The 13779-nt window shown below is 43.9% G+C and overlaps 1 protein-coding gene across 1 annotated transcript in view; it reads left to right on the top strand.

The window, feature by feature from the left end:
* The window catches only part of LOC147879569 (DNA-directed RNA polymerase 1B, mitochondrial-like), an 84468-nt gene that overhangs the window by 51493 nt on the left and 19196 nt on the right, over positions 1 to 13779 (top strand). The window contains exons 14-18 of the mRNA XM_087371400.1: positions 5027 to 5101; positions 5195 to 5284; positions 8326 to 8376; positions 8630 to 8744; positions 8830 to 8933. Of these exons, the coding sequence (XP_087227526.1) occupies positions 5027 to 5101; positions 5195 to 5284; positions 8326 to 8376; positions 8630 to 8744; positions 8830 to 8933 (435 nt within the window). The remainder of the gene's footprint in view (positions 1 to 5026; positions 5102 to 5194; positions 5285 to 8325; positions 8377 to 8629; positions 8745 to 8829; positions 8934 to 13779) is intronic.

The raw sequence follows: 13779 nt of genomic DNA, 5'->3' as shown, positions 1-13779 counted from the left end.
AACAAACATCTGTTTACCAAGCAAATATATATTAGTCATAAGCTAGCAAATCATATTAGATCAACTGCTTGTTTGAAATAGTAGCATATAGATACATTGTGCTTGATGAACATCTTATGGATATTCCATTAGGAGTGACCTTCAACACAGTAAGGAATGTATACCCTTTGCAGTGAACAGTGGTGTAACTTGGGATCCTTTAAAGGAAGTTAGAAACGTCTTCATTTTTTTCTAAAGTGTATTCTATCGATTACGTCGGGGATTAGGATTAAACTTGGTCCATAATTTGTAGCTTTTAGTTATATCTTCATATCTCTCTCATCCACAATCCTAAAAAATATCCCTAGACTACCCTTTGGTTACTCACTTGGGGCAGAATGGTTAGCTCAATATGATGAGAAAAATATCATGTGTGCATATACATGGACTTTTTAAGGTCCTTGGTATATGGCTTGATTGTGATTACAATGATATTTTTCTTGAGGGCAGCAGACCAATAGGAGAAGGTAGCCTTCAATGAGGGATTATCTCCTTTTCTTGTAACTTTGTGTAGTGCAACCACATGATTGTAGGATGGCAAGTTAGATTATGAAGAAGAGGTGCATATCTCAAATGCCTCAATATAGATAGAGAGGCTGCATGCTCAGGATTGTTGGCTGGCAAGTTAGATAATGAAGAAGAGTTATATATCTCAAATGCCTCAATATAGGATTGTAGTGCACCCGCAGGATTGTAGGCTGACAACTTAGATTATGAAGAAGAGTTGCATATATCAAAACGCTTTAATATAGGCAGAGAGGTGGATGCTCTTGATTGGATGACTATCAAGGTCTAGTTATTTTCCAGGGTTTACTTTGTCTCCGCAGTGCGTGAGCTGATGGTGGGAATGGGCAGCAGAAGAAGAGCTGGATGGTGAAGGACAGCAACGGCTATGGCGGGTACTTGGATACAGCGACACGAGCACTCTATGCCAAGGAAAACCGATGCTTCCATTGTCATGTGCCAGGTCATAATAAGAAAGATTGCCCGCATTACCGGAAGCTTGTAACAGCAGGAGCCGCGTCAAGTGGTTCAGCAATAGCTTCAACAACTTTAGTAGTCATTGAGGAGCTTGATGCACTACAGAGTACAGGGACAACCTCAGTAAAACTCCCCAAGAGGAGTATGATTAATTGAGCTCTTGTTGGAGTTAAGACTCCATAGGTGTGATAGCAATCGGAAGTAAAGATATTGGAATTGAGATGCACACCTTGCCTGGTGATCCAAGGGAAACTTTGATGAGCTTGTGCTCTTTGGAGGAGGATGTTGATCAGTCCATGATTGACTGAGGGGTAAAGTTGGTCCTTGATGCCTGCTTCTTGTCGTGGGTGGGGATCCTGTCGGAGCTCTAGATATTCTAGTGACAATCCGCTTTGAAGAGGGAGAGATTAGTAGAAGGTCCTACCTGATGTGATAGTGGAGGGGGTCACACTTGGGGCGACACTTGATATAAAGCAAGGAGAGGAAGAAACTCTATCAGAGAACAGACGAATTGTGGTGAGGGCATGTTGGCTCTAGGTTGAATGTTGAACGGGTGGTTGCAATGTATGGGGAATTTTCTCAACCGTCCATTTAATGTGTGAACTAGAGAAACTAAAAATAGTGTTGTTGCTCAGATTATTTATCAGAGCCTTGACAAATTATCAATGGGTCTTCAACAAACCTCACAATTTGCACTAACATCTTCTTGTTCCCGTTCCTCTTCCTCCTCTGTAAGGGGCCGGTGACCCTTTGCAAAGGCTGCAAATCGGTTTAGAAAGTAGGATTAGGTAGGAGTAGCATGGGTGCGTGTGATCTTGTACTACCCCCCAAATTTGAGCTTGTACTAGCCTCTGACCTTGAGCTTGACATTGAGGGGTCCAGAGGAGGCAGCAATGATGGGGATGAGGAGCAAGGTTTGGAATCCAATACCCTTAATTCTATGTTTCTATGGATCTCCGTTGAGAGTTTGGAGAAAGATGTGGTCATCAAGAGCATGCGTGCCTTCCAAAGTGTTGGAGGTGAGGGTCAAGATTGATGGCTGTTGATGATGTTCATGAGGGGGCTGACGGAAGTTGGAGGATCCCTAGAACTTGTCTAGAAGCCTTTGCAAGGAGGATCTCAAGAACTTTTCTAGAAGTCTTTCCAATGGTGTGAAGAAGCTTGAGTATGCTTTTGGAGGGCAAGGAACCAAATGGTGAGGATAGTGTAACTGTGGCTCGCTAGAGTGGAGGGGTTAATGCACCATGAGGTTGCCTTCCTCTCCCAATGGGAAGAGAGATGAGACCAAGAACTGAAGTGGCTGCCTCTAGGGAATCAAAGTATAGATGGAAGAAACCCTTGCCAAGTAGCTTGATGTCCTTGAGGTGGGACGCGTGGTTCAAAGGGAGTATTGCAAATTATCAATCTTGGATTTGACGCCTTGACAAATGAGAGGCAAGGCCTTGCTAATGTGTGTGGGTCCATGCTTTGTTGTGATGTCCTCCTGTAGACCCTAAGCTGGTCTTTTGAGAAAGAGATGATTCTCCTAGCCGGTGGAGGTGGAGGGTGACCAAATGATACTCACTATGCTGATTTGGGATGGAGAAAATCACTTGAACAAACTTTCTGACTCCTATGGCGAAAGCGTGTGTGGACCATAGTTTTTTCCATACGTTACGAGCAGTGTTGATACACCTGTGTCTCTAGATGGTTTCCATTGCAAGGCATGTCTATCAATCATTTACCACCGTATCTCATTCATCAACATACCATAGTCTATTGGACTCGATACAACATCTAGAGACTTTCCGAGGACTTCTAGAGTGTGGGGCCACTATTGAATGGAATTTGAGAGAGGGAACAAACAATACTCGGGAAGAGTGTATCCCTCCTTTGCCATTTGGAATCACATGCGTGCTGCATGTCTCCTCTTTGGGGTCTGCTTTTTGTAAAATTTTTAAAAAAGTGTTGTGTGTGTGTGTGTGTTTGTGTTTGAGGGGGTGAAAGGGAATGAGAGTGAGTGGCGTGTGTATGCGTGTGATTTCTTTAGCTTATGAGTAGTAGCTGTTTCACTTTGGGACAGTTATGAATGCACATTCTTCTTAATGAAAGGTTCCCTCCGCTGCCCCTCTGCTGCTCCCTCCGCTGCTACCCCCTCTGCTACCCCTCGTTGCTCCCTCCGTTGCCCCCTCCACTACTACCCCATCCACTACCCCTCGATGCCCCCTCCGCTACCCCCTCGCTACCCTCTCCGCTACCCTCTCCGCTACCCCTCGTTGCTCCCTCTGCTACCCCTCCGTACCCCCTTGCTACCCCCTCCGCTACCCGTCGCTACCCCCCGCTATCCCCTCTCTACCCCCCGCTACCCCCCCCCCCCCCACCCATCTGCTGCTACCCCTCGGCTATCCCCCTCGCTACCCCTTCGTACCCCTTGCTCAGCCCCCCCCCCGCCCCCCTTTTTTTTTCCCTAAGGGAGGGAAAAAAAAAGAAGGGGTCGGAGCTGCGAACGGGGGTTCTCCGACCTCTTGCAACCCCTTCTTTGCCGGCTGCTGCCTCCCCCATAATGAAGGGAATAGGGGGATGAGGATAGGACTGGAGGACTTCAACAAACGCAACAACCGGAGCGGTTTGACAGTGGACAGCACCGCAGCTCAGAAGAAAGGGGCCCACCCAAAGCCCATGCTGCTCACCACATCCTCAACCTCTATGGTTACCACCACTATTTCACCACCATCATCCGCCTCATCATCTACGCCACCTCTCTCCTTTCCCTCTCCTGCATCATCATCACAGGTCTTCTCTCCACTGGCCCCCCCACCGGCCCCACCGGCCACGTCTCCACAGTACTTTTCCCTCGTATCACCTCTACCTCTCAGTCAGCCACCCTTCATCACCTCATCTGGCCTCGCTACTCCTACATACCACTCCCCCACCCAGATCATGCTGTCCCCACCCTTAGTACAACCTCAGCAACCCACCTTCATTCCAACCCCTCTCGAGATGCAGTTCCCACCTGGACCAGGACATCTTAGGCCCCCACCAGATGCTTGGGACTCCTTATTGGCTGAGATATACAGCATTCGGGCCCGTTAGGTAGAGCTGACACATTACACCCAGGAGCAGGTCCGATGCATCCAGGAGCAGGCCCACATTATACATGAGCAGGGATCACCGGCTATGCACTGGCCAGGGCGACATGACCTACGGAGGATTCCGCTCCGCTCCAGTTCTTTTCTTTTCATTGTTACATCCAGATGTATTTGATTATGTATGATCAAACTTAGGATTCAGCATGGGTGATGATGCTCGTTTCAGTAGCTTTACCCTTACTGTGATTTGTATCAGGTTTTCTTTCAGTCTCATAGACCCATCGGTCTTCCGAAGACTCTAATAAAATTTCTTTCTTTCTTTCTTTTACAAAAAAACTGTGTGATTTCACAAAAAAAAAAAACTGTGTATGAGTGAGAAAGTGAGCCTGTGGAGGTTTGAGAGTGAGTGTAAGGGCGGGAGTGTTGGGAGTGCTTTGTCTTAGCCTTTGCTAGAGCTCAAATTCCACCACAAGGATGCCACCTTTTCATGTAAGTTGTGCTCCCATGTTAGGGGATCTTTCGGACCAACTGGTTATCTCGTGTCTAGCGTCTATATTTTTTGTGATGGAAGCAAAGGACTTGAGTATGTTTAGGAACAAAGTCTTACTGCAAATGTGTAAAAATTTTGGTGCTTTTTTTGAATGGGATGATGAAATAGCAAAGGTCTAGCATTGCATGATTCCTTAATTTGCACAGCATCCTCATTATGCAAAAATATGTCCTCTGCATTGATTCTCCAGTTGAAGCTGATGGTAGTTGTTCTGATGAGATGTTTGTGGGTACTTCATGAGACTTCACATCCATGTGCATATTGATTTTATAAAGCGCACACCTGGCTTGTCTGCATGTTTCAACAACTCTCAGCTCTCAATTTGGTATTCTACTCTGTGAAGATATATTTATGTGACCTAGGTGTGGGTAATAAAATCTTGATGCAGACAACGTTGGAAGCACTTGCAGAGATGTTCAAGGAGGCAAAGGGAATAATGCAATGGCTTGCCGATTGTGCAAAGGTACATATCTGTTCCTGGTATTTGTCTTGATGGGGATGGTGGATAGCATAGGTTGTATTGGAATTGATGTTGGAGTCTGCACACTATCTACAGTTGATTGCTAGTGAGAATGAGGCCGTGAGGTGGACTTCTCCATTAGGACTACCTGTTGTTCAACCGTACCGAAAGCCTGGATGGAAACAGGTACATCTGCTACAAGGACCCATATCTAATGCTTTTGAGCTGTGAGAATTTAGATGTGCATAAGTGGTGACAATGAAATTTGTGCCATTTGGATTATGTTTGACTGATTACATGCTCAGGCAATCAATTCCTAATTTTTAGATTTTTTAGAGCATTCTTTACTTCCAAGGCATGGAAGTTTGAAGATGGTGTAAAATATTTTAGTCATTTGTATGACAGGTAATGCTTTTGGCTGGGTCTTGGTTGACAGCATCCTATTCATTTAAAGTTTCTCCTCTGTATAGTCAGTCTATTACTAATCCGATAGATGGGATATCCATCCCCTTCACCCACTAAATCCAAGTGTATGTGGTATGGAATTGGCCCAATGCAAAGAAATATAATCACTCTCCCTTCAAGCAGTTCATATATTCTTGTGCCCCCCCTTCGTGTATGTTGTTCTAGGCTGTTTTTGCTTTCTTTGTTGACTGAGACAAGGCAATTGATGTCTTGAGTGCAAAGAAAAATAGACACGCTTCCTAGGAGTCTAACAAATCATACCATCTAATGCTCACAGACCGTGGCAGAACAACTGTGCTAAAAGTCAATTTAAATTGTTTCAGATCAAATTTCTTTAGGTGAGATACATTTAGTTTTAAACTCTTTGAATCTTATTAATAATTGCTGAGCTTTCACAGTAGGCGGCCATGTCCTGCCTGCTTTCTTGGCTTTGTTTTTCTTTTACTGCATTTTTTGTTTTGGGTGAGCTTGATTGAGGTCATTTGACATCTCGGTTTTGTGTCTTTTTGATTTGTTGGCTCTTTTAAGAACCAATTTTCATGGCGCTTAATTTAAATTAGGCATGAGTGTGCTTATCAAGTTCATTGAAGGTCGCTATCTAAGTCGAGTCCAACAGATACTTTTGGTATGGCTTTCTGCAAGCCACATGTAGAAGCATACTTTACTGTACCAGTCATCCACTGGGAGACCCCTCATTCTACATTTAGTATCGTTCTTCTCCTCTTTGTTTGTTCTTTGACTTGTGTATCTTCACATCCACATCCCTCATGGTATACCTCTATCATTTTCTCATGGACTGAATCAACTTTTTTTCTTGAATCTGGCTAACATGTGTGTTGAGTATCTCATTGATAATATATGAACTGAGGTATGCCAGAGACAACACATTTGTGTACTGTGATATTTTGTTTGGTCCTCGTGCGGGTGCGCGAGAGCGAGAGAGAGCGAGAGAGAGAGAGAGAGAGAGAGAGAGGGAGGGATCCTGGTCCTAGAGACAAAGTACACGGCAGAAGAGAAAAACAGCTACATCTATGAAATTTCAGAGTGTCGAGGAGTGTACATGGCAGCTCATCTCGAGATTATTTAGCATACATCTATATTCTAGTCCTATATCAAAATGGCCTTCGTTACATCTATATTCTAGTCCTATATCAAAATGGCCTTCGTTACATCTGTTTAAGACTGAGAGTCTTTAGGTTTAGATTTGAAATCTGAGAGAGAGAGAGAGAGAGAGAGAGAGAGAGAGAGAGAGAGAGAGAAAGAGGTTTATTAGTGTCTTCCGGAGGCCTCATGGGCCTATGAGACAAAGTACACAGCAGTAGAGAAAAACAGCTAGTCTATGAAATCTCAGAGAGTCAAGGAGTGCACATGGCAGCTCATCTCGAGATTATTTAGCATACATCTATATCTATCTAGTCCTATATCAAAATGGCCTTCATTACATCTGTTTAAGACTGAGAGTCTTTAGGTTTAGATTCGAAATCTTTACTTAATGCCATTCCGTCTTGGTAGACCGCCCATTTCCCTGCTTTGTGTGCATCCTTCACTTTAATAAGTTCAGTGTTCCTTTGTTTGAGCTGAGTAGGAGTGAGCTCTTCAGATTTTCATATCCTTGTACCCTGCAACTTATTTGTCTGTCGGAGAATGTTGACTCTTCCTGCCCTTTCCTTGAAGTAAACCTGCACTTGTGTTCCCTGTTGAGAGATATAGCTAATGCAGTCTCCATCCCATTCAATTTGTGGTATATTATTCTTGAGACATGTGATCTTCTCATCTTCTGTGTAGCCCTCATCTTCATTAAATCAGCCAATACAATCCTTGGGCTGCCCCCCAATATGCAATCTTTTTATTCTGTACTATAGCTTCCTGCTCTTTAACTTCTGCATATAGATCTGATTTATTAAATTTGTTGCCGGTTACGATGACCATCTCTTCCTTGGCCAAACTGCCTGAGTGTTGATTGTCTTTTTGACCGTGGAATCAAGTGTTGGTGCTGGTGGAGATGTGCTGCAATTTTCCATGACTTCTGCAATGATTTCCTGCTTGCCCTTACTTTCCATCTCCTTCACCTTTCTTCCAAGAGCTGCGATTAGAAGCCAGAGCTCCCTACCTTCTCGCTGTAGGTAATATATTTGTTCCTGGGTTCTGATCCGATCCTTCCCTTGTATTCAATGCATAGGGGCTAGGTGTTACAGCAACAGTGGAATATGAGGGTTTGCTGGCTGGGGTAGATACAAACAGTTTTGTTTTGGGAAACTCCATGTTGGCCTTCATAGATTTGAGGACCCCCTTGCTAAAACTAACCACCCAAGCTGCGCTAGATGATTCAGCCCAGCATGGGGTAACCCGAACCTAAAAGAGAGCTGGTAAAGTCTGGCGGCATGAATTGGAGAGGATCCGAGAAAAACTGACCTGCTGGTTGTTTTGTCCTGATTGCGACCAGAGGCGACCAGAGACTATAGCTATCCACTGTGCGGCCTATCCCTGAAGCCTAGAAGCCAAGGAGGATGTGGCCGCTCGCAGCCTACGCCTAAGGTTAAGAAGGTTGCTCGGGACCCTACCTGTGGCTCTTGCAGTTACGCATGACCTCAGATTGTGGCTCCTTCAGTTACGTGTGTGTGTGTGTGTGTGAGAGAGAGAGAGAGAGAGAGAGAGAGAGAGAGAGAGAGAGAGAGAGGTTGTATATGGGTTACATCAACATATTCATATTCAAAGATAAATATCTAACATGGAAAGATCTTAACAAGATTTGTTTTTCACAGGTTAAAACATCACTTCAAACATTGACGCTGAGAAATGACAGTGATCAGCCGGTATGCCATAGTTATTTTCTTGTATTGTCTAATATGTTTGCTTGATTTCAATTGTGTCGTGAGGCATATGCTTATGCCTAAAATAGTACTCTACCACAAATGTAAAATTAATGTGAACAGTGGGGTAGTGTGCTTTTATTGAAATTCAATTCTGGTTTCTTAGAGCACCTTTCTTGAAGGAGGACATTTTCAAATTTTATAAAAATCCGTCTCTTGAGTTATCAAAACTATGGGGCTATGGCCATGTTTACAGGTGGTTGTGCAACGGCAGAAGACTGCTTTTCCTCCCAATTTTGTTCATTCTTTGGATAGTACACACATGATGATGACAGCAACTGCTTGCGGAAAAGCAGGGCTTTGCTTTGCAGGTATGATTATTCATACTGGTTTTGAAGGTTGTTACATTATTTGCTTTGCTTTTCTTGATGCTTCATCGTATGGGAATGTGTGCAGGAGTACATGATTCCTTTTGGACACATCCATGTGATGTGGACAAAATGCATCAAATCTTGCGTGAAACATTTGTGGAGTTGTATAGCCAACCTATTCTTGAAAATGTGAGTGATTTGGGCACATACTCTTACAGATATCTGAAAATTAAGATGCCACCCATTGAAAGCTTATGAGGAAAATTTTATAGGTATTCATTTCTATTCTTCATAAGAAATAAGGGTGCCTTGGTTTAGACCAAGGGAGTGGCCTCTTAGTGAACCTTGTTTTTAGCTGAAATTGCAATGGGCTAGCAGAATAATGCATCCTTTACCATTTAGTGGGGCATGCATGCACCAATTACGTTGAGAAGCAGTCTTGATCTTACAATGCAACAACCATGCAAGTCCATCTACTGCCCGTGTTTCCAAATCTTTCCTGGCATTCGATGCCTGCAAATCTTTTAAGGATTCTTATGCAAGAATAGTTGTCTTTTGCAGATTTTTGTTCAAGATCTGTGATTCCTCTTCTCTATTTGAGGCTCTTCAGTTCTGAACCAGTTTTCAGCTTGGAAGAAACCATCTAGAAAACATGAATTACACATGTGAGATTTGGAAGCTGCAATGTGCCAGACATTTTTAAATAGGTCATTTTGGAAGTGAAACTTGGATAGTAGGTATAGGGCCTGTGCGCACATTGTGGGGTTGTAGACTGAGCAAGTGCAAAACAATTGCAATGAAAGTGAACAGGTTTCACACTTGTGAATTACAAGTTCGAACTGCCTTTTTTCCCCCCAAAGAAAAGAATTCTATAAAGTATGAAAGAACCTCCAAGAGCAAAGCTCAAGGGAGGAGGACATCATGTGAGGCATGAGAAACAAGCCCCCTTAATTATGATCAAGAGCGTTGACTCCGGTCAACCAGAGAATATATATATATATATATAGGTTATGTGCACATGTGTTTAGTGGGGATGCCCATCGTGACTAGGATTAGTCCACAGTTTATTATTTGCATGCAAAGCGCTAATAATTAATGGGTGCCATGGTGGTGCGCTTTAATTAATTGTTACAGGTACTATGAGGGGCTGAAGACCCAAGCATTTTGGAGCGTAGCCAGCATTTCGGAGGCCACCCGCATGACCAAGTGCTACGAGACCCGAGAAATTGCCCTCAGAGGCATGTAATAGGATTTAGTCCAGGTTAATGACAAGTGGCATGTTGCCATCTTGCAATGAGCTTGAAGCTCTTGTAAAAATAGATTCACGTTTGAAATTTGTAACACAGATTCCACGCTGAACTATTGTATTCATTCTTCTCTCAAGCAATAAAATCCTTCGGGGGGGTCTAGCCTGACTGTTGTCCTGGGCCCTAGTACTGTGTAGAGTGAGAGAGAGAGAGAGAGAGGGAGAGAAAGATAGAGAGAGAGAGAGAGGAAAGAGCAGAAAGATTTCATATGGAGCTGTTCGTAAGGTTGCAAAGAGCAGGAAGATTGCATTGGTATCAGAGCTTAGGCTCATAGCCTTTCAAGGCTGTGACGATTCTAGCAAAGGAGGCAAGACGTCGAATAACCTTACTCCACAACGATGGCGAATTTCTAAATAGTGAGTGCAAGGTGCTGACGAAATTCTCTTATGTTGGCAGTGGCGATGGCTTAAGAGGAGCTAATTGGTAGGTCTGGGGCCGCCAACGTGACAACGTAAGAACACCTAACGGAGAATAAGCCTAGAGGGAAGGTCGTCATCGATGGTCAGTTACGTAAAAAGCAAAGCGGCATCGTGTTCTTCCGGAAATATGAAAGGCTTCATCGGTATTTTGCGTTGGCCTTCCAAAGATGCTGATGGATGACCGATGAAATGACTAATAGAAAAGGCAGCCGATTAGACGGGTGTGCACGGGTGAAGGTTTTTGCATCACCAAATTGACGTTCAACGCTATGCTTTAGAGGTGCCTGCGCTGCATTGGTGTTTTCGTCATTTGTTGGTGTAAGTGATGGAAGGCGTGTGCTGACGGAGAAGATGACTGACACGTCCCAGCACTCCTGAAACCTCTAATCTGCAAGCAAACACAAGAACACACACAACGTGAGAAACTGAGCAGGCTGCTCACCACCCAACCATGACATCTACAGGATGTGATCCCGAATCAGGAGATGTCCCCTCCAAGCCACGAGCTGAGCTACTGGCACGAACTCCCAACCAGATCCTAACCAGCCTGGTGTCCCATACCACCAGGTGGCGCTGTGAAGCCTGGGATCTGTTGCTGGGCCTTGGGCTACGCTATGATTCAGGCGCGCATCCGCGACACAATCCAGGATCAGACCTAGCACCTGGGAACGAAACTTGCTCCCATCGGCTCCTTGAGAACTGAACCCCTGGGTCCCTTTTATAGACTCGGGCCCCAAGCGCCAAAAAATAGAAGACCTCTAACTGGTTCGTATCCTTGCCACTCAACCCGAGAATCAAGCCTGCCTAGCTCTAAGCCTCCCCAGGCTACCTGAGCTAGTCTTGTGTACCCAGTACACGTCAGATACCAATCCGTGCACATGACATACTTCCCCTCCTCTGAGAACTCACTCCTGAGTTCGCTAAGAAACCCGGGAATGTTACCTTCATGTTCTCTGAAGGTTCTGTAACGTCTCCCATGTTGCATCCTCCTCAACACAATCCTTCCACTTGATCTTGTATTCCGTGATAGATCTATTACGAATCTGTCTGTCACGAAATTCAAGAATACACTTAGGTTCGTGGGGAATAAAAGTCAAATCTGTAACTTCTATTATTTCTTGAGGAGAAACAAGTTGATCATCCGCACCCAATACTTCTTTCAGTCTACTGACATGAAAGACTGGATGTACTTTAACATCAGGAGGCAATTCTAGTCGATATGCAACTGGTCCAATTCTTTTAATAACCTTGAATGGACCACAGTATTTAGGGGATAATTTCGGAACCAAACCAGTACTTAGGCTCTTGGATTCCTTGGGAATTCGCAAATATACCATCGTTCCTTCAGAGAACTCTCTAGGTGAACGATGTCTATTAGCATAAAATCTGTCCCGATCTTAGGCACTTCTAATAGACTCCTTGGCAAACTGCAACATTTCCTGCATGTCTTGCAAGAAGGTCTTTGCAGCATCATTTTGGATTCCCTTTAACCCAACCATAACTGGTGACTTAGGTTGAAACCCGTACGTCCGAAGCATATCTTCAACCAATTGGTTAACCTTCTCTGTACTGCTGTCACCACAATGTAAATATCCTAAGTCAAAGTACAGTTGACCATTTATTTGATCTTAATTAAAGAATGTTATATGTGTTAATTACGGTCGAAGAGTCATTTTAATGGTCAAAGGATTGACTACGGTCAAAGATACTTGACTCCAGTCAAGTAAACCTGACTACGGTCAGAGAATGTTGACTTCGGTCAACAAGACTTGGCCTGCGCCAAGAGGGTTAACCCCGGTTAACCAAGATGTGCCAACTCCGGTTGGAGAGACTTGGCTATAATTAAGGCGCCTTGACCTTTGGTCGAAGCTCTTTAATTATAATCAAGAGTGTTGACCTCGGTCAACCAGAGAATATATATATATATATATATATTTGTTTAGATGTGCACATGTGTTCAGTGGGGACGCCCACCGTGACTAGGATTAGTCCACAGTGTGTTATTTTGCATGCAAAGCGCTAACAATTAATGGGTACCATGGTGGTGCGCTTTAATTAATTGTTGCAGGAACTAGGAAGGATTATTTTCCTAAGCGAAATGGGAGCCTGACAAGCACCTAGGAAGCGGTTCGTGTGACCGAGAGCTTTGAAGACTCCAGAATGGCCCTAAGTGGCTTGTAATAAGAGTTAGTCTAGATTGTAGACAAGTGGCATGTTGCCAATTTGAATGGGGTTTGAAGCCCTTGTAAAAAAAAGATTTCTTTTCACGGTTGTAGAGAGAGAGACTTACGAGACAGCTTCCTGCTGAACTTTTGTAACAGTGACTGAATGCCTTACGTGTCAGAAAATCAAGTATGATAGACAGAAGGCACTTGGCCTACTTATGCCTCTTCCCGTGCCTCAGGCACCATGGGAAAATATTACAATGGACTTTATTTTTGATTTGCCGAGATCAAAGTCAGGGAATGATGGGATCTGGACTATCATTGATAGATTCAGCAAGCAAGCTCATTTCATTCCGGTTCGCAAAACCATAAAGGTAGATCATATGGCTAAGCTGTTCATGGCACAGATCTTTAAACATCATGGTATGCCTAAGTCCATTGTTAGTGATCGAGACCCCAGAATGACTAGTCTATTCTGGAGAGCTTTATTTGATAACATGGGGACGAATCTGAATTTTTCTTCTTCTTTCCATCCCCAGACAGATGGTCAAAGTGAAGTAGCAAATTCTACCATTTTGGATATGCTGAAATGCTACGTGGGTGACCAGAGTTCAGACTGGGAAAAGTACCTACCCTTAGTAGAGTTTGCTTACAATAATACAGTACATAGCTCTACAGGGAAAGCCCCTTTTGAAGTCATATATGGGAAGGTGATTTTGTTTGCAGCTGATCAGTTTGTAAGAGACCTCCAGACAGCTTACAGCCAAGTCCGGACAGCAATTGAAAGGTCTCAAGAGAAACATAAAAGGGCTGCAGATAAACATAGGAGACAGCTAGATCTCAAGGAAGGGGACTGGGTACTTTTAAAGTTTGAAAAAGCTAGGCTCCGCAAGTTTAAAGGCAAACAGAAAGTGTATGCAAAGTTATCTCCCAGATACTATGGCCCTTTCAGGGTTACAGAAAGAATAAATCAGGTTGCATACAGATTAGCATTGCCAGAGCATTGGAGGATTCACAATGCATTTCATGTGAGTCTTCTCAAGAAATTTCAAGGACCAGAGCCTACAGAACCAGTATCAGAAGATCCACCAGAAGTGGATGAGCTGGAGGAAGTCCTTCAGCCAGAGCAAATTGTGTACCATAC

Source organism: Dipteris shenzhenensis, chromosome 33 (genome assembly GCF_047967505.1).
Source record: "Dipteris shenzhenensis isolate YYH24624 ecotype China chromosome 33, Dip_SZ_1.0, whole genome shotgun sequence".
NCBI lineage: Eukaryota > Viridiplantae > Streptophyta > Polypodiopsida > Gleicheniales > Dipteridaceae > Dipteris > Dipteris shenzhenensis.
Note: the sequence above shows the minus strand (reverse complement) of the source record. Positions and strands in the feature narration are given on the sequence as shown.